This window comes from Anabrus simplex, chromosome 8, assembly GCF_040414725.1.
Source record: "Anabrus simplex isolate iqAnaSimp1 chromosome 8, ASM4041472v1, whole genome shotgun sequence".
In the NCBI taxonomy this organism is placed as follows: Eukaryota; Metazoa; Arthropoda; class Insecta; order Orthoptera; family Tettigoniidae; genus Anabrus; species Anabrus simplex.
Window position 1 is genome coordinate 124,276,003 of NC_090272.1, and position 20,000 is coordinate 124,296,002.

Genomic DNA, 20,000 nt, shown 5'->3' on the forward strand with positions numbered 1-20,000 from the left:
TGCATCCTGCTTTCGTGAACAAACGTACATACGCCGCAGTGTTGAGTAAAGGAAAGAGACAAGAGAATATTTCCTTCTCTCGGAACCACGTTCTGCCGCACAGATATACGTCAAAGAAGAAGAATTGTATACTATTTACCTATGAATCTGCTAACTGATGATGCCATTCTTTCATCACTCTGGTGAAGTTCTTTGCAGTTACAACAAGCAAGAACTACTGTCTTAGGTAACTAGCTTCACCTTGTTTTGACGCAACGATAGCACCTCTGCGTCTGCGCTTTGCACGGAAGTCGATCGACGCTTGAGGTCAAGAATTTATGAGTAGGAACTCAAAATATGAATGTCAACTAATGGTATAACATTCGTATGAATGAATAACTTGCCACTTAAACGAAATAATATTCTTAAACATACTTTAGAAGATGCTTTCATTATAATACAATCCCCTGTATTGTTTTTCTATTCCATAGATTATTACATTCTCTCCCTTTCAATGATAGTAGTATTGATAGAGTCTTGCTCCTTGAGTGAATGATTCCGGCCGATGACCTTCTATGTTAGGCCCCTTTAAACAACAAGCATCTGAGTGAATGATCAGCGTGGTGGCCTTAGATTCAGAGGATCTCAGTCGGGTCGGGGTTTTAGTCGTGACTTGTTAATTCCTACTATTTATTTATTTATTTATTTATTTATTTATTTATTTATTTATTTATTTATTTATTTATTTATTTATTTATTTATTTATTTATTTATTTATTTATTGATGCAAAAATATACAGACGTTCGTCCACAGAGTTCGAAACTCTTTCAACATGTCCTGGGAGCCTGGCCACATGGTGATTTATTACGCACCTCACGCCATAATGTAGCCAGATCAATGATAGCTAACGCTTTGAGAGGACAAGGTTATAACGTCTATGAAGTACACAGTCTCTCCAACAGAGGAAGCAACCGACGCGTTGACATTATTGCTTTTAAGCCATCCTGTTCTGAAGGTTTCATCATTGATCCAACAAATCGATTTGAGACCAACCAAAAACCAGCCAGAAGAGGTCGATGTGGAAAAAATAAGAATTTATGAATAAACGGTGGACTTCTATAAGCAAAGGTATAGGGTATAAGCTCTCATCCATCTCTGTAATCGGCTTGATGTTAGGTGCTCGAGAAAACCATACATACATTTTTTGTCAACTTTTGCAATACCTTTGGGCAGAATAGAGATTTATTCTATAACATCGCCATTACTGCTCTCAAGAAGTCCATCATGATCTTCAAGAACCATGCTTGCGGATCTCAGATAAATGTTTGACGTGCCTAACTCTTTTGCCTACCCTTAACTCCATACTATCTCGTGTATCTATCTGTACCTGTTATTATTGTTAAGGTACTCTTGTCCTTGGGCAACCTGCAGCTGTTGCAGGAAGATTGTATAATAAAAGAATATTTGCTCATAACTTCTAATATTATTAAGTATAAACACAAAAACCAAAAAAGCAATATATACAAAAATAAAAAGTAACAAACTGGATACAAAAATAAATCTGAGAAATAAATAAAAAATAGGTCCGCCTCTGTGGTGTAGTGGTCAGTGTGTTTAGCTGCCAACCCCGGAGGCCCGCGTTCGATTCCCGGCTCTGCCACGAAATTTGAGGGCTGGAACGGGGTCCACTTAGCCTCGGGAGGTCAACTGAGTAGAGTGGCGTTCGATTCCCTCCTCAGAAATCCTGGAAGTGGTTTTCCATGGTTTCTCACTTCTCCTCCAGGAAAATGCTGGGATGGTATCTAACCTAAGGCCACGGCCACTTCCTTCCTTCTTCCTTGTCTATTCCTTCCAAACTCCCCCCCCCCCACAAGGCCCCTGTTCAGCATAGCAGGTGAGGCCGCCTGGGCGAGGTACTGGTCATCCTCCCCAGTTGTATCCCCCGACCCAGAGTCTGAAGCTCCAGGACACTGAGCCCAAGGGAAAAACCGACCCTGGAGGGTAAACAGATGAAGAAGAAGAAAGAAGAAGAAGAAATAGTTCATCTATTACGTAGCAATAACAACAATAATAAAATAATGAACACAGTAAAAATAAGAATATAAACAAGGAAAAAACCAGCGTGGTACATTAACTTAATTACTTGTAATAAATGGTTACAAGATTTCAAGAAGTCAGATATTTCATCTTGAAATAAACCACTATTAAGAGGATATAATTTATTATACAGTGACATCATTCTATACAGAGCTGAATTTAAATGTTTGTTTGCATTAAATCTTGACAAGAAAAACAAGTTCCTAAATTTACCTGCCGGTTTTCTAGGTATGTATAATACAAGTTTGTTATTTTTATTTTTGTATACTTTTTTTTAGTTTTTGTGTTTATACTCAATGATCACAGAGTCCGACTCGTTGGCTGAATGGTCAGCGTACTGGCCTTCGGTTCAGAGAGTCCCGGGTTCGATTCCGGCCGGGTCGGGGATTTTAATCGCTTCTGATTAATTCTTCTGGCTCGGGGACTGGGTGTATATGTCCGTCCCAACACTCTCCTCATCATATTCAGACAACACACTACACTACCAACCACCACAGGAACACGCAATAGTGCTTACATCCCTCCATAGAGGGTTGGCGTCAGGAAGGGCATCCGGCCGTAAAACAGGGCCAAATCCACATGTGCGACGCAGTTCGCACCCGTGACCCCACAGGTGTGGGAAAAGCGGCAGGAAAGAAGAAGACTCAATGATCACAGAAGTAATGAGAAAATAATATTTTATTATACAATCTTCCTGCAACAGCTGCAGGTTGCCAAAGAACAAAGAGTACCTTAACAACAATAACAGATACAGATAGATACACGAGACAGTATGAAGTTAAGAGTAGGCAAAAGAGCGAGGCACATCAAACATTTATCTGAGGTCTTCCTGTATGTGATTGTGTTTGTTTGTGTCCGTGAAAATCTTGAAATACGGATGAAATGACGCTCGGAAATAGGATGTTTAATGCTGTGCTTACACTACAATCTGAGGCGTTAAAATGCTCACTGCATTTAAGAAGAGTCCATAAGAGTAAGGCTTCAGAAGTGGGAAATGACTGAACTTCATATGGAACCAACCACATCCACAGCCAGTGAATAGGATGGCCCTCCACCTATAATTATCAGTGAGCCATTATATAAAACCACAGGCACACAGTGTTCTATTAAACTTAAACTATACTGCACTAGAGTAGGTTTGAAACTGAAAAGAATAGTCAGAAAGTGTAATAAACAAAGAGCACTTACACTGACTGACAGAGCAAATGCAACACCAAGAAGGAGTGGTCAGAACTTTATGCCAATTGCAGGGTAGACTGACGTCACTGAGGTATGCTCATGATGTGAAATGCGCCGCTGTGCTGCGCACGTAGCGAACGATAAATGGGACACGGCGTTGGCGAATGGCCCACTTCGTACCGTGATTTCTCAGCCGACAGTCATTGTAGAACGTGTTGTCGTGTGCAACAGAACACGTGTATAGCTAAGAATGCCAGGCCGCCGTCAACGGAGGCATTTCCAGCAGACAGACGACTTTACGAGGGGTATGGTGATCGGGCTGAGAAGGGCAGGTTGGTCGCTTCGTCAAATCGCAGCCGATACCCATAGGGATGTGTCCACGGTGCAGCGCCTGTGGCGAAGATGGTTGGCGCAGGGACATGTGGCACGTGCGAGGGGTGCAGGCGCAGCCCGAGTGACGTCAGCACGCGAGGATCGGCGCATCCGCCGCCAAGCGGTGGCAGCCCCGCACGCCACGTCAACCGCCATTCTTCAGCATGTGCAAGACACCCTGGCTGTTCCAATATCGACCAGAACAATTTCCCGTCGATTGGTTGAAGGAGGCCTGCACTCCCGGCGTCCGCTCAGAAGACTACCATTGACTCCACAGCATAGACGTGCACGCCTGGCATGGTGCCGGGCTAGAGCGACTTGGATGAGGGAATGGCGGAACGTCGTGTTCTCCGATGAGTCACGCTTCTGTTCTGTCAGTGATAGTCACCGCAGACGAGTGTGGCGTCGGCGTGGAGAAATGTCAAATCCGGCAGTAACTGTGGAGCGCCCTACCGCTAGACAACGCGGCATCATGGTTTGGGGCGCTATTGCGTATGATTCCACGTCACCTCTAGTGCGTATTCAAGGCACGTTAAATGCCCACCGCTACGTGCAGCATGTGCTGCGGCCGGTGGCACTCCCGTACCTTCAGGGGCTGCCCAATGCTCTGTTTCAGCAGGATAATGCCCGCCCACACACTGCTCGCATCTCCCAACATGCTCTACGAGGTGTACAGATGCTTCCGTGGCCAGCGTACTCTCCGGATCTCTCACCGATCGAACACGTGTGGGATCTCATTGGACGCCGTTTGCAAACTCTGCCCCAGCCTCGTACGGACGACCAACTGTGGCAAATAGTTGACAGAGAATGGAAAACCATCCCTCAGGACACCATCCGCACTCTTACTGACTCTGTACCTCGACGTGTTTCTGCGTGCATCGCCGCTCGCGGTGGTCCTACATCCTACTAAGTCGATGCCGTGCGCATTGTGTAACCTGCATATCGGTTTGAAATAAACATCAATTATTCATCCGTGCCGTCTCTGTTTTTTCCCCAACTTTCATCCCTTTCGAACCACTCCTCCTTGGTGTTGCATTGTCACTGTCAGTCAGTGTATAATAAAGCAGAAAAATATCATTACTACTTTAAAAGAAAGTATTAATGCACTCAAACATGAGAAAATGAGCATTAATTTGACACTCAACTAAATAAAATGACAGGACTAGCTGAACAAGGTGATTTGAAAGCAAATTTCTTGATTGAACATATTCAAGCTTTTTGTAAACAGAAGTGCAAATTCAGAGAGAATACTACACTGACTGACAGTGACAATGCAACACCAAGGAGGAGTGGTTCGAAAGGGATGAAAGTTGGGGAAAAAACAGAGACGGCACGGATGAATAATTGATGTTTATTTCAAACCGATATGCAGGTTACACAATGCGCACGGCATCGACTCAGTAGGATGTAGGACCACCGCGAGCGGCGATGCACGCAGAAACACGTCGAGGTACAGAGTCAATAAGAGTGCGGATGGTGTCCTGAGGGATGGTTCTCCATTCTCTGTCAACTATTTGCCACAGTTGGTCGTCCGTATGAGGCTGGGGCAGAGTTTGCAAACGGCGTCCAATGAGATCCCACACGTGTTCGATTGGAGAGAGATCCGGAGAGTACGCTGGCCACGGAAGCATCTGTACACCTCGTAGAGCCTGTTGGGAGATGCGAGCAGTGTGTAGGCGGGCATTATCCTGCTGAAACAGAGCATTGGGCAGCCCCTGAAGGTACGGGAGTGCCACCGGCCGCAGCACATGCTGCACGTAGCGGTGGGCATTTAACGTGCCTTGAATACGCACTAGAGGTGACGTGGAATCATACGCAATAGCGCCCCAAAACATGATGCCGCGTTGTCTAGCGGTAGGGCGCTCCACAGTTACTGCCGGATTTGACCTTTCTCCACGCCGACGCCACACTCGCCTGCGGTGACTATCACTGACAGAACAGAAGCGTGACTCATCGGAGAACACGACGTTCCGCCATTCCCTCATCCAAGTCGCTCTAGCCCGGCACCATGCCAGGCGTGCACGTCTATGCTGTGGAGTCAATGGTAGTCTTCTGAGCGGACGCCGGGAGTGCAGGCCTCCTTCAACCAATCGACGGGAAATTGTTCTGGTCGATATTGGAACAGCCAGGGTGTCTTGCACATGCTGAAGAATGGCGGTTGACGTGGCGTGCGGGGCTGCCACCGCTTGGCGGCGGATGCGCCGATCCTCGCGTGCTGACGTCACTCGGGCTGCGCCTGCACCCCTCGCACGTGCCACATGTCCCTGCGCCAACCATCTTCGCCACAGGCGCTGCACCGTGGACACATCCCTATGGGTATCGGCTGCGATTTGACGAAGCGACCAACCTGCCCTTCTCAGCCCGATCACCATACCCCTCGTAAAGTCGTCTGTCTGCTGGAAATGCCTCCGTTGACGGCGGCCTGACATTCTTAGCTATACACGTGTCCTGTGGCACACGACAACACGTTCTACAATGGCTGTCGGCTGAGAAATCACGGTACGAAGTGGGCCATTCGCCAACGCCGTGTCCCATTTATCGTTCGCTACGTGCGCAGCACAGCGGCGCATTTCACATCATGAGCATACCTCAGTGATGTCAGTCTACCCTGCAATTGGCATAAAGTTCTGACCACTGCTTCTTGGTGTTGCATTTGCTCTGTCTGTCAGTCAGTGTATAAAGAACTGCATATCACTGTCCAACAAGTTATCCACAGGCTATAGGTTCCTAAAATATCTTAACATTTTGCATCTACCACACCAAAAACTTACTTTGGCCATTCCAGAGGAGAGACAGGAATTACTTCTTTGTTACGAGCACGTCTGATTGCAGAAAAGAAATCCTTACAGCACGATAATGAAAAGGTAGGTTCTCTCATCATAGATGAGATGGCAATAAAATCAAAGCTGGTCTATGACAGGAATTTGGATATGCTTCTTGCAATGACTGATGTGGAGAGAGATGCTGTCGCTATTGAAGACAAGCTTGCTAATAAATTGCTCTGCATTCTGTTCAAAGGTATTTCCACACATTACAGGATTCCTGTGTAAAATATTTCACACACAGCCTGATAGGAGATCAACTAGCCAAATTAACACGCGAGGCTTTACAGATTGTTTAAAACTGGATTCCAAGCCGTCCGAATTGTGACAGACAATGGTCAAGTGAATGTTTCCATGTTTCACTCCTTGTGTGGAAAAGAGGAAGACCTTGTACATCAAATTCCGAACCCATTACATCCCAGCAGGCCTATTTTTTTGAGTTTTGACCCTAGCCATACATTAAAATATGTAAGATCACAACACTTGAGGAGGAACTTTACAGCAAATAGTAACATAGTAACTGCAGAACATGTAAAAAAGCTGTATCACCTGCAAAAACGATTAGTAGTGAAACCTGTGTGGAACTTAATTAGGAAAGTAGTATACCCTCCAAATTTGGAAAAGATGAATGTTGCAAGGGCTAAAGTAATATTATCTATAGACACTATTGCTGGCCTAAGACGTTTGGAGAAAGTAAGCCCAGAAGAAATCGGTGACAGGAACAGCTTCAATGAAACCATAAATTTTCTTGAAATGTTTCAAACATGGCATGATATTCATGATTATTTGCACTACAACAAAAACAACAAAAAACAACATTCAGAACATTCTACGTAAGTATCATAATTAGCTATACATTAGCGAATTTCCACAAGCACTTGTCACAAAATCCATGCTAAACATAAAAAGACATTCAAAACTTATGTCTAAGAAAGGCGATCCCAGCGGGAGAACTGAAAACTAAATTCGGTGACCCCACTTCCCATTGCTCATTTCCCAGCCTTGTATAATGGCGTAAGCAACGATGTATCCCTTTCTTCCACCATAGTGTTATAAGCGATACGATTCTAAAATTTATAGGGGCTGGTATGTACATGAGATATCCCCTTGTACCGAAAGAAGCGGTTTTTTTTTTCCTTTACACAGCATTAAAAAAGTTGTTTACGGAAGAAAAGTGGAGGTATCACCTTCTTGCACCGAGGTCTTCAATTAAACATTAGAAATAGTACCCGAGCAAAACCAGGTATTACATCTACTGTAGTATTTCGATAATAATTAAAATTGCGTCTGATAAAATATTAAATGCGAGGAACCGGGCGAGTTGGCCGTGCGCGTAGAGGCGCGCGGCTGTGAGCTTGCATCCGGGAGATAGTAGGTTCGAATCCCACTATCGGCAGCCCTGAAAATGGTTTTCCGTGGTTTCCCATTTTCATACCAGGCAAATGCTGGGGTTGTACCTTAATTAAGGCCACGGCCGCTTCCTTCCAACTCCTAGGCCTTTCCTATCCCATCGTCGCCATAAGACCTATCTGTGTCGGCGCGACGTAAAGCCCCTAGCAAAAAAAAAAAATGCGAGGAACGTAAATTGCGTCTGATGAAATATTAAATGCGAGGAACGTAAATTGCGTCTGATGAAATATTAAATGCGAGGAACGTATAATACTAGGCACTCTTTCTTTTCTTGAGCGACTATATATATTATTCTATCACCCCCGCTTCCCTCGCCTTCCACTTTAAAACAGTTTCCCTCACAGAGTGAAAAGATCCAAAGAAAAGCGGCACGATTTGTTCTGGATGATTTCCGAGGACTTGGAAGTAAGGAGAAGAGCTATTCGACTAAGCGGTATGTTCCGAGCTGTCAGTGAACAGATGGCGTGGAATGGCATTTGTAAAGTTTGGGTGAAGCTTGTAAAGGTAGGAAATGTCATAATAGGAAGATAAAGCTGCAATTCAAGAGGACAAATTGGGGCAAATATTATTTTATAGGAAGAAGAATTAGAGTTTATTCATCAATGGAAATGTTCGATAAATGTCCAAGTTTTATGAAATAATTAAAAAAAGACTTTGTAAACAACTGACAGGGAATCTGCTACTCCCCTAGATGTGGATCAATTATCATTGATTCATTCATTCATTCATTCATTCATTCATTTATTCATTCATTCATTCATTCATTCATTGAGACATGGAAAAATAATTCCCTTCATCTTCGTACAAGATACAAATCGTAACTAAGAACGCACTTACCTGCACCTCGATTCCAATTCTCGCACTACGTTGTAATTCTGGGAGAATAGGGTCTACATATTCTGCGTCGTTCATCTGACCTGTCAAAATCAGCTGTAGTTTTTTTTAAGGAATGTTAAACGACGTTAAACGTGCAGCAAGGGGAAAAAAAAAGTTTTGAAATGCTCATTCCTTCACCAACGTCTATATGTCGTTGGTACGATGTAAAAATAACCAATGTGAAATCCTCCATTCTTCAGGAGAACAAAAAAACAGTTCAAGTGTAATATTATAAATCTGTCTTTCTCAGGAGTGACTTCCGTTAAATTTACATTCGCTACCCGTGGCTAATGTGTTTAAATGATCGGCGTTACAATTGCCTTTGTAGCTTTAGTTTAGCTACATTATATTTTATTAGAACAAAGGTTGAAATATTCGTTACTTTACACATTACCAGTGAACTGCCCGACTCGTTGGCTGAACGGTCAGCGTACTGGCCTTCGGTTCAGAGGGTCCCGGGTTCGATTCCCGGCCCGGTCGGTGATTTTAACCTTAACTGGTTAATTCCAATGGTACGGGGGCTGGGTGTATGTGTTGTCTTCATCATCATTTCATCCTCATCACGACGCGCAGGTCGCCTACGGGAGTCAAATAGAAAGACCTGCACCTGGCGAGCCGAACCCATCCTGGGATATCCCGGCACTAAAAGCCATACGACATTTCATTTACCAATGAACTACCAGAGATGAAGTGGCGAATAGCCTATGCTATTTTCGCTTTCTAATTGTTGAATTATGTCACATTCGCCATGTTATTCTCCCTTTTAACTCAATAGGAAAGTACTGGTAAAACATTATTATAGTCACAAGACTTGAAAACCAGCAATGCTCTTCACTAAGTATGCCTATTATTATCCTCCTTCGTAAACAGCAGCGTAAGGGCGGGCCAAAGAAAGAGAATTCTAGTTCTATCCAGCTATCCCCGTATATATTATTTATTTATTTATTTATTTATTTTTTATTTATTTATTTATTTATTTATTTATTTATTTATTTATTTATTTATTTATTTATTCGCTTTTAGCCCTTTCCTCTCTCAGCATTGCTAAAAACCATTCCGTGTTGGTGCGACGTGAAACAGGTAGCATACCGGGGGAGTTGACTATGCGGTTTGGGCCCTGAGCATGCATTCAGGAGATAGTGGGTTCGAGCCCCACAGTCGACAGCCCTAAATATAGTTTTCCGTGGTTTTCCATTCCCCTCCCTCCACCCTTGAAACAATAACCACCACACCTATTACTATCTATAGGTGGGGAAACATGAAAATAAATCCTAATATATCCTTATCCTAACCCTAATCATCTCCCCCTTTTCTCTCAAGGATGTTTCCTTTTAGGTGGTGCAAGACAGTTACAGGTTTAGCTAATATAACTTTAATTCTGAAAAGTCCATCTCCATGGCTAAATGTCTAGCGTGCTGGCCTTTGGGCGCAGGAGTCCCGGGTTCGATTTCCGGCAGGGTCGGGAATTTTAACCATAATTGGTTAATTCCTCTGGCACGGAGACTGGGTGTATGTGTCGTCTTCATCATCCATTTCATCCTCATCACGACACGCAGGTCACCTACGGGTATCAAATCAAAAGACCTGCACCTGGCGAGTCGAACTTGTCCTCGGACTCTCCCAGCACTAAAAGCCATACGCCATTTGATTTTCAATTCTGAAAACTTTAATTTTCTAGTGGAATTTTGGAACTTTGCTACATTGTTTAATTACAGCACCGTAACATATGCAGTAGTGCTTTTAGGCCTATAACGTAACACGAAGGACAATCTGAGACTATACTCCTATACTGTTCCGAGCAATATATACGATTGGATATTTCAAGAAATATTCAGTACATAGGCACCATGTTTTCCTCTTTAAATAGATCTTCCAGAGCGATTTCAATAAAAATTCCACTGAATATTCAACTAAGAGATTTCAAAAAACAAAACTCATCGGCAGGTACAAATTCCTAGAAATTTAATAACAGGTTCACTGGTTTTCAATGACGTTCGCCAGCTAGTTAACTACCCTCATTATCACGAAGTACCGGATGTGGAATGTTGGTTAATTTTCAGCAAGATCTTCATAATCAGAAGCAAAGCAACTACGGTAAATACGCGAATATGGTGTTCTCATTACTTTGTCGCATTTCGAAAGTGAATAGTAGAATTAAAACTGCAACAGAGGTTTACGAATATGACACATTCGGTACTCCAGCATGGCCACTTCAAGAAAAAAAAAAAACGACATATTCGTCAAAGTGCAAGGGTTCATTGTAGCCCTTCACCAACAGCAACAAATTCGACACATTGTAATGAGATTCGTGACCCATAACAGCATTGGAGAATATGAAAAATAAAATAAGAAGAAGAATTGTATTTTTGCATATTCTGTAGTTTAACATGGTGCCGACGGTTTGATTGTTCAAGTACCAACATAGGTTTCAAATAATTACCACCGAGCTCGATAGCTGCAGTCGCTTAAGTGCGGCCAGTGTCCAGTATTCGGGAGATAGTAGGTTCGAACCCCTCTGTCGGCAGCCCTGAAAATGGTTTGCCGTGGTTTCCCATTTTCACACCAGGAAAATGCTGGGGATGTACCTTAATTAAGACCACGGCCGCTTCCTTCGCACTCCTAGCCCTTCCCTGTTCCATCGTCGCCATAAGACCTATCTGTGTCGGTGTGACGTAAAGCAAATGGCAAAAAAAAAAAAAAAAAATACCTTCACATAATTTAGTATTAAAACACACTCTGATGGCTTTCCACTTGGATAGCTAAGGTTTTAATCCGGCCAGTCTCGGATTAGAGTGTCCATCTGAAAAATCGGTGACGTCGAAAAAGGTATCCGACCTTAAAACCCGGCCAAAACCCAAAATGAAACAGCGTGGCTGCAGCGATTCCAAAAATACCTAACGAAAGAATAACATTAAAAATACTATTGATGAGAGAATGAAATGGCTCTTAAACATATACATACATACATACATAGGCTACATACATACAAAAATAGATTCAAATAATTTTAGACGAGTAGGTCCTATACCTTTCAACAGTCAGTCTACAAGCCTCAGTGGATGGACTATTATAGGCGCCTCCACAATCCTTTCGAGCCCCACAGTCGACAGCCCTAAATATATTTTTCCGTGGTTTCCCATTTTCACAATACTACCCGCTCGACAAGGACTGTACCTTAATTTAAGGCCATGGACGCTTCTTTCCTAGTCCTAGCTCTGTCGTACCCCATCGTCGCCATGAGACCTTTCTGAGTCGATCCGACGTAAAACCGATAGAAAAAATACATTTAGCATAAAATAATGATTTTCTCACTTAGGGTTGTATAAAGTTTATGGAGTCTCTTTAGAACCTCTGAAAATCCTGTAGCCTAGCCCTGTAGCCTCGTCAGTTCCACATTTCACCTTTAAAATTGAGTCTAAATCATCACCACCTTCGTCTCTCTGTTTCTCCCACCCTTCATGATCTAGTAATTTTTTTTTTTTTTTTTTTTTTTTTTTGCTATTTGCTTTACGTCGCACTGACACAGATAGGTCTTATGGCGACGATGGGATAGGAAAGGCCTAGGAGTTGGAAGGAAGTGGCCGTGGCCTTAATTATGGTACAGCCCCGGCATTTGCCTGGTGTGAAAATGGGAAACCACGGGAAACCATCTTCAAGGCTGCCGACAGTGGGACTCGAACCCACTATCTCCCGATTACTGGATACTGGCCGCACTTAAGCGACTGCAGCTATCGAGCTCGGTGATCTAGTAATTTATGCTCCTCCATTCGCCTCATATGACCGCACCATCGAAGCCGGTTCATATGCACGGTTTCATTCATCGGGTTCATTCCGAACTTAGTCTTTATCTTCTTATAACGATTACCGCAGTGTTCTCCCTAGGACCTGCTGTTTTTACAGACCGCCCGGCTAACACAACCTAGATACGTGCTAGTTACATAATATTAATACATACGAGTCACTGGGTGCTCCAAATTAAAATGTAAATACTGTAAAATAATTTATTTAAGTGATAAAACTTCATTATTGTCAGCACAATTGCATCAATTACATCGGAGTTTAAATGTTTAGTTTGACTACCACGTAATGTGCGCGAGCGATGTCTGAATTAGCGTGAAATCGCATGCGAGCTCGATTCCTTTTACAGTTTGTTTTAAGTCGCACCGACACAGATAGGTCTTACGGCGACCATGGGATCGGAAAGGCCTGGGAGTGGAAAGGAAGCTGCCGTGGCCTTAATTAAGGTACAGCCTGTGAAGATGGGAAACCATGGAAAACCATCTTCAGGGCTGCCGACAGTGGGGTTCGAACAAGCTTGATACCGCACGAAGTCACACACCCATATGGCACTTCACAGCAACCGATGTTACATGATTATAAACGAGCGGTAGAACACTAGAAGTTTAAAATGCTTTTGTTATGTCTTGTTCGTGAAAATAACACTACAATAGTTCAATTTTGCATTCATGTTTACCTGTCTGATATTACAATTAATGTTCTGAGGGGGATCAAATGAGATTTTATCATATTCATTTTCTACGTAGTATTCCTCGCCCGGTTACTCATTCCTGCCACCCGGCTGACGAAAATTTCTGGGGAGAACATTGATTACCCTATCAGTGTTGCCATCTGTTTGTACCAATAATCATTCCCGCTGCTTCCATGTCTGTTTCTTGGAATTTATGGATACGATATCGTGAGTTCACCTGGCTTTCGCACTCGAATAGTAAAGTCGATCTGAAAATTGAGCGATGTAAGGATAACTTTGTTTGTGAGTTCACTTCTCTCTTACAAGATACAACTGTGAGCTCACTGCTTTAGCTTTGTTACACCTTGATTCGATTTCAATTACTATTTCGGGAGATGTGTTCGAATCCCACTGTCGGCAGCCCTGAATATGGTTTTCCGTGGTATCCCATTTTCACACCAGGCAAATGATGGGGCTGTACCTTAATTAAGGCCACGGCCACTTCCTTCCCATTCCTAGGCCTTTCCTCTCCCATCGTCGCAATACGACCTATCTGTGTCGGTGCGACGTAAAAAAAAAAGAAATTATTATTTCTTCCAGTTTTGTATTCCTTAACCGAAGTTAATTCCTTTTAGGTTTCTTCCCAACTGACATCGCTTCGGTCTTGGAAGTGGAATTTCGCACATCATACTCGTTGCATTTCTTTTCAAACTCCAAAATATTACATTGCAAGCTTCTAGCACAGTCTGTCATTAAGGCAAATTCGCCATCATAACATTACATTTCCAGTCAATTGAATCCCTCACTTCCATTTAAACCTTTTAGTAAATGATTTAAGTAAGTTATGGACAACAAGAGTGAATCCACAGTTCTGTCTGCAACTATTTTCGAACGTTCCCTCCGTGGATCAGTGGTAGAGCGTCGGCCTACCAATCCAAAGATCGCGGGTTCAAAACACGACAGTGGCAGTCGGGCTTTTGAAGGACGAAAATGAGTCCGTTCGACCACAAAATGCAAAACACCTTTGATATAGATCGGCGGTTTACTCTTCCAGATGGCAGAGTAAATGAGAACGTCAAAACTGACGTGCAGGTAGCGTAAATGGCGTCATATTAAAATTCCTGCTCATGATAGCTGAGGCAATAGATTATTATTATTATTATTATTATTATTATTATTATTATTATTATTATTATTATTATTATTATTATTATTATTATTATTATTATTATTATTAGCCAGTTTGAACCAAGAACTCATTCTAACATCAATTCTCACTGTTGCCTGATCGTCAACACAGATGACTATGTTTGAAACAATCGTAAAAACTATCACCAAAAATACTACTATCGTTTATAAAAATATTTCTAAAATAATCAAGAATGTAAGGTAATGGATGGACAGAAAGTTAATTCTAAAACCATTCAATTTTCCCAGTTCACTTGTTTAGATGTTCACAAAACCACAAGGAAGGAATTGTTTAGATATACGAAAGGTAGTCACTTTTCAGTACATTTTATTAAATTTAATTTACATATAAGATATTCTAGCTCTCGTATTTCAGCCTAACAAGTTCGAAAACAACTGTCATAAACAATGTCAAAATGATAATGTAACTTTAAAAAATCGTGTTAATTCCCTTTAACCACTTCTAAAAAGTATTCACTCTAAAAATATTTAAACAAATTTGGAATTAAAACTGGGCGTTAAAAATTCTAGAATTTGTAAACCCTCTTTCCATTCCAATTTAGACTGCGTTTGAACTGTTGAGCTAAATACGTTGCATGAATAGAAACAAAGTGCCACACAATTGTAGTTTCTTCAAAACCACAAAAATAGCTTTTCAAAACAACAAGAACATAGGAATAGGACTCGTTACACAGAGCATAATTCATTTTATATAGACGTGAGATATTATCTTCTATGGGGAAGGTACATTATTTTGTAATACAGACAGAACTGCAAGAAGAATCATATTAAAGTAAAGCGTCGTTCACATAGCCTATGTACTACATTAATGTGTTCAAAAGTGTATCGATCTTCAGCCCCTAAAATGTATCGCCTTTAAACAATTGTTACTGTCAAGTAGCATCTTTATAGCAAGTTTAAAATCAAGAAAAGATCAATTAAATAACCCTTGCTTACAAAATGTTAGACTACAGATCAAAAGTATGCGAATACCGATCGTGATACAATCCAATCAATAAACGAACCAAACAAAAATACCAAGATTTATACCAGAATGATCCACAAAATTTACGTTTCCATTAATAAGATATCTAAAAACTTAGTTATGACCTATTCAGATTAACTTCTATTTACATTTTAGAATACGCATGTACATTGAAGTGGGAACTTCAACGTATTAATATCGGATAATAAAAATGTACAAATGCCATGTTCTTTGGTACGAGACAGAATACAGATCTCTAAAGAAATAGATTATAAATATAATCTGACTGCAGCAATTAGATAATGGATAGACTCTGAATTCCGAAAAAAAATTATATTTTAATCACATTAGAAACTAGGGATTAGCGAATTATTTAAAATCGCTTTTCGTGGATGCATAAAATGGGCATCTGAGTTACCGGACAGCGTTTGCAAAAATTATTAAAATGGTCCATAACTGGTGCAGATAATTTATTTTTCCTGTTCTCCAGCAACATCCCTTCCAATGAGAAATCCCCACTCCTTCCTTCCCCTTTCCCCTCAATATCCCCACCACCATAGCTCTAGGTTCCCCACCCACTCCCCTTGCGCACAACAGCGCAGAATGATCACTCGTCTAGGCTAGAGCAAAAAACAAGTTTACGATACCATGAGTTGATCGCGCTGTCAGTGTATGGTCACCACTGTGTTTTAACACGTACTATTCGATATTGAAAAAAAATGGTTTGAAAAGAGGTTAATGAATTTGAGGCTCGTGTACTTACCGCTCGTTGCCATCTCTGATGAGTCGGGGGGGTCAGCTGTGTTGGTGAGTGAAGGAGTGAGTGAGTTGTATGCTCGCCGGCCGGCAGCGCTCACCGCTGGCCTCTCCCCCCTCCCCGGACTCGGTAGTGATCCCGATCCGCATTCATTTGTAGCGACCGTGACAGCACGAAGAAGAGGGAGTAAGTAGGGGAAATGAGATCCCCCAAAATCGAGAGTGGGAGCTCGCCGCTGCACGGCCACGGTCAAGGTGACGTCACGCTAACTTGGTTATATGGGGCAACAAGGGGGGGAACTCACCTGCTTGCTATTGGTGGAGATGTACCATTGCGTAACGGGGGATGGTGGCGGGTGGTTTGGAACTCTTGAATATTCATAAGGCTCCGGCTGAGACTGTCAAATATAGCAGGGTGCACGGGACACAGGCCATCACAAAGCCAGCACAACTGCGCTTCTGATCAGACATGGCCCTACTGATAACGTTCTCTCTGGCAGTCGCCGTCCTGGCGCTCTTCCTACTACTGGTTCGCGGACGGCGCAAGAGTCTGGCAGCTCCTGGTCCTACACCTTGGCCCTTGCTGGGTAGTCTCCACTTGCTTGGTCAATATGAGGTGCCATTCGAGGCGCTGTCAGCATTAGCACGCCAGTACGGAGAGGTTTACAGCATCACGTTGGGGTCCACCCCCTGTCTCGTTGTCAACAGCTTCCCTCGCATTAGAGAAGTACTCATCACGAAAGGGGCTCAATTCGGTGGGCGCCCTGACTTCATGCGTTTCCACGCGCTGTTCGGCGGGGACCGCAACAATTGTAAGTATCCTATTGTTGTTATTAATGTTATTGCTGATTTATTATTGTTATTGCTGATTTTTTAATATAAAGTTGTCAGTTGTCGATGTTTTACTGCTGCACTTCGATTTCATACCACATTCGATACATGTCAAATTTGCACTGGATTTAGGGAAAGACTTTTCTCTGGAATCAAAATTTCCCTGTATTATTTATCTCCTAATTATTCCATGATAATTAGTTTACGCATGATGAACTGATCTCATCCTAAAAATAGCAATGCAAGACGCAAAAATGTATCCATGTTATTATTATTATTATTATTATTATTATTATTTGCTGTGTGGGGAGGGGCTTTGGTGTTATAGCAATTCGGTTCTAGCCTTTAAACTCCTGATCAAGTCCTAAACCAAGCTTCAGTTCTTTGTTGGTGCTAGATAAACGTGGGAAGTTGGCGTTGAAAAAAAAAATTACCTTCGAGTTTTACATGACATTTGATATCATAATCATAACCATAAACCTTCAGTGTTTCATGGAATCCGAACCATACACTTGTGAGTCCTTGCTTCAGAATTGCCTTATTATTATTATTATTATTATTATTATTATTATTATTATTATTATTATTATTATTATTATTATTATTATTATTATTATCATTATTATTATTATTATTATTATTATTATTATTATTATTATTATTTGTTGTTGTTGTTGTTGGTGGTGGTGGTGTTGGTGTTGTTGTGAGATGCATAGTTTTACTGCTGTTCATTCATATTATTTGTTGCATTTCTGATGTGTAGAATCTGACATGTCCTGTAGATATTCTGGAACAGTGCTATGTATTGTTCATTCATATCTAGGATTGATATAAGTGGCTCGTGATTTGTATTAATAAGGTACTATCCCAGCCTTTGCTTACAATGAGGGTGAGGATGAAACTAAAGCTCAGAATAGTTTATGTCAGCACCAGGTTTCGAATTGCAAATCTTCTATGAACTGCGTTACGTTCCTTTTCAGTCGTGGAGTGTTCGGTTAGAAAGGTAGGTGAACAACGTTTCAGGTCCCATCCACCACCAATACAAATCTGCCATCAGTCCGAAGGCCGGCTGGATCCTAAAAATAGCATCACCGAATGCTATGCAAAATCCAAAATTCGGTTAGAAAGATAAGTGAACAACGTTTCAGGTCCCATCCACCACTAATACAAATCGGTCATAAGCCCGAAGGCGGCTGGATCCTAAAAACAGCACCACCGACTGCTATGCAAAATCCAAAACGAGGCGTGCAAGGCAAGATGAGTTGAGACGTAGTTTGCTATTGCTTACCTCACTGAGCCAGAAAGTGCAGAATAACTTGCCTCTGAGTACCGGCAGCATTTTCCTCAGCATCCAGACGCACAAGTCGTGCTCTGATTACTCAGCAACTACCATACTGTCACAGCTATATATATTTATACAATTTGCTTTACGTCGCATCGACATAAATAGGTCTTATGGCATCGATGGTATAGAAAAATTGATAGAAGTGGGAAGGGAGCGACCTTGGCCTTAATTAAGATACAACCCCAGCATTTTGCCTGGTATGAAAATGGGAAACCACGGAAAACCATATTCAGGGCTGCCGACAGTAGGGTTCGAACCCCACTATCTCCCGAATGCAAGCTGATAGCTACGCGACCCAAACCGCACAGCCAGGTATCATTCTATAATTATATCCCTGTTATACTGAACAACGTCCATTCAGTAGGAGATATTCAATTGATTTGCAATTTTCCTCCCCTGATGTCATCTCATATAATACTATCACTTCCGGATACCGATGCCTTGGGCCTTCGCGTATATCAACAATACTGACTAGGCCTGACGCAACTTTCTGAAGGCTATATTTAGTAGCACATGTTCTGCAGTTCGTGTGCGTGTCGGACAAAACATCTACACACTGAATCATGCCTACTGCAGTAAATTAGAACTAATGCACGTGGCCATCTTCCGACACGGGGAGCTTTCGAGACCTACATGTTTACAAACATCATCTCATTGTGGAATTTCAAGGACATCCCGCAATTTTGCGTAGCATAATAAGCAGGTTTAAGAAATAAACCTTTTGCATAACATGACATCACATCTCGAATGCATCTTATTTATACACACAGCTTAAGGAAAGTGTGCGCTGATACTGTTGTTGAAAGAATATCGTGCATGAACGATGTTTAACCTAGAAATGGTATAGTGGATTTATGCTCATTTCACTAGTATCATGGGGTGTTCACACACTTAAAATACCAATGACTAGGGGCGGTGCTTTTGCAATAGCAATATTATCCGAAATGCTTATAATGGCTTGAACTTTTGTATTTTCGTGACCTTGTAAATCATTTTTTCATGTGTTTTGTAAACGCGATAAAATTCAAAAATTCATTCAGAATGCGAAATTATACTAAAATGTGATACAAATGGAAAACCTAAGATGTTTTGAATAAAACTTTTGTATTCTTCTTCTGATAAAACTCGAGGAGTTCGTGCATCCTTAGAGTGCCGGTAAATGCTGTTGGCTATTAAGGAGAGTTTGCCTAAGCAGCTTTACACTGTATTTGGGGTAGATTGTAGACTCTGAAAGATATTTCAGAAAACACAATTTAATTTTAGGAGAACACGAGTGATAGTCTAGCTGATTGTTGTTTGAAGGGGCCCAACATCTAGGTCATCAGCCAAGTGATAGTCTAGAACGAAATGTTGAGGCTACATGAATGTTTAAAAGCTTTTTCAATTGAGCATTAATATTATCAAAAGACAGTACCTGTTTATTAGAATTAACTCAAATTGTACACGACGCGCAGGTCGCCTACAGCAGTCGAATCAAAAGACCTGCATCTGGCGAGCCGAACTTGTCCTCGGACACTCCCCGCACTAAAAGCCATACGCCATTTCTTCTTTTTTCAAAACGGTATCTTCTTTTCCTGCCTTTTTTTACAATTTATTGGGGTCGACACTTCCTGTGTATTTGTCCCAGATTTTCGCCCGATGCCCTTCCTGACGCCAACCCTGTGTGTGTGTGTGTGTGTGTGTGTGTGTGT

At 41.9% G+C, this 20,000-nt stretch overlaps 1 protein-coding gene across 1 annotated transcript in view; it reads left to right on the forward strand.

Moving 5' to 3' along the window:
• The first annotated feature begins 16,602 nt into the window (after positions 1–16,602).
• The window catches only part of spo (spook), a 46,322-nt gene continuing 42,924 nt past the window's right edge, over positions 16,603–20,000 (forward strand). Inside the window, exon 1 of the mRNA XM_067153152.2 lies at positions 16,603–16,945. Coding sequence (XP_067009253.2) covers positions 16,603–16,945 — 343 coding nt within the window. The remainder of the gene's footprint in view (positions 16,946–20,000) is intronic.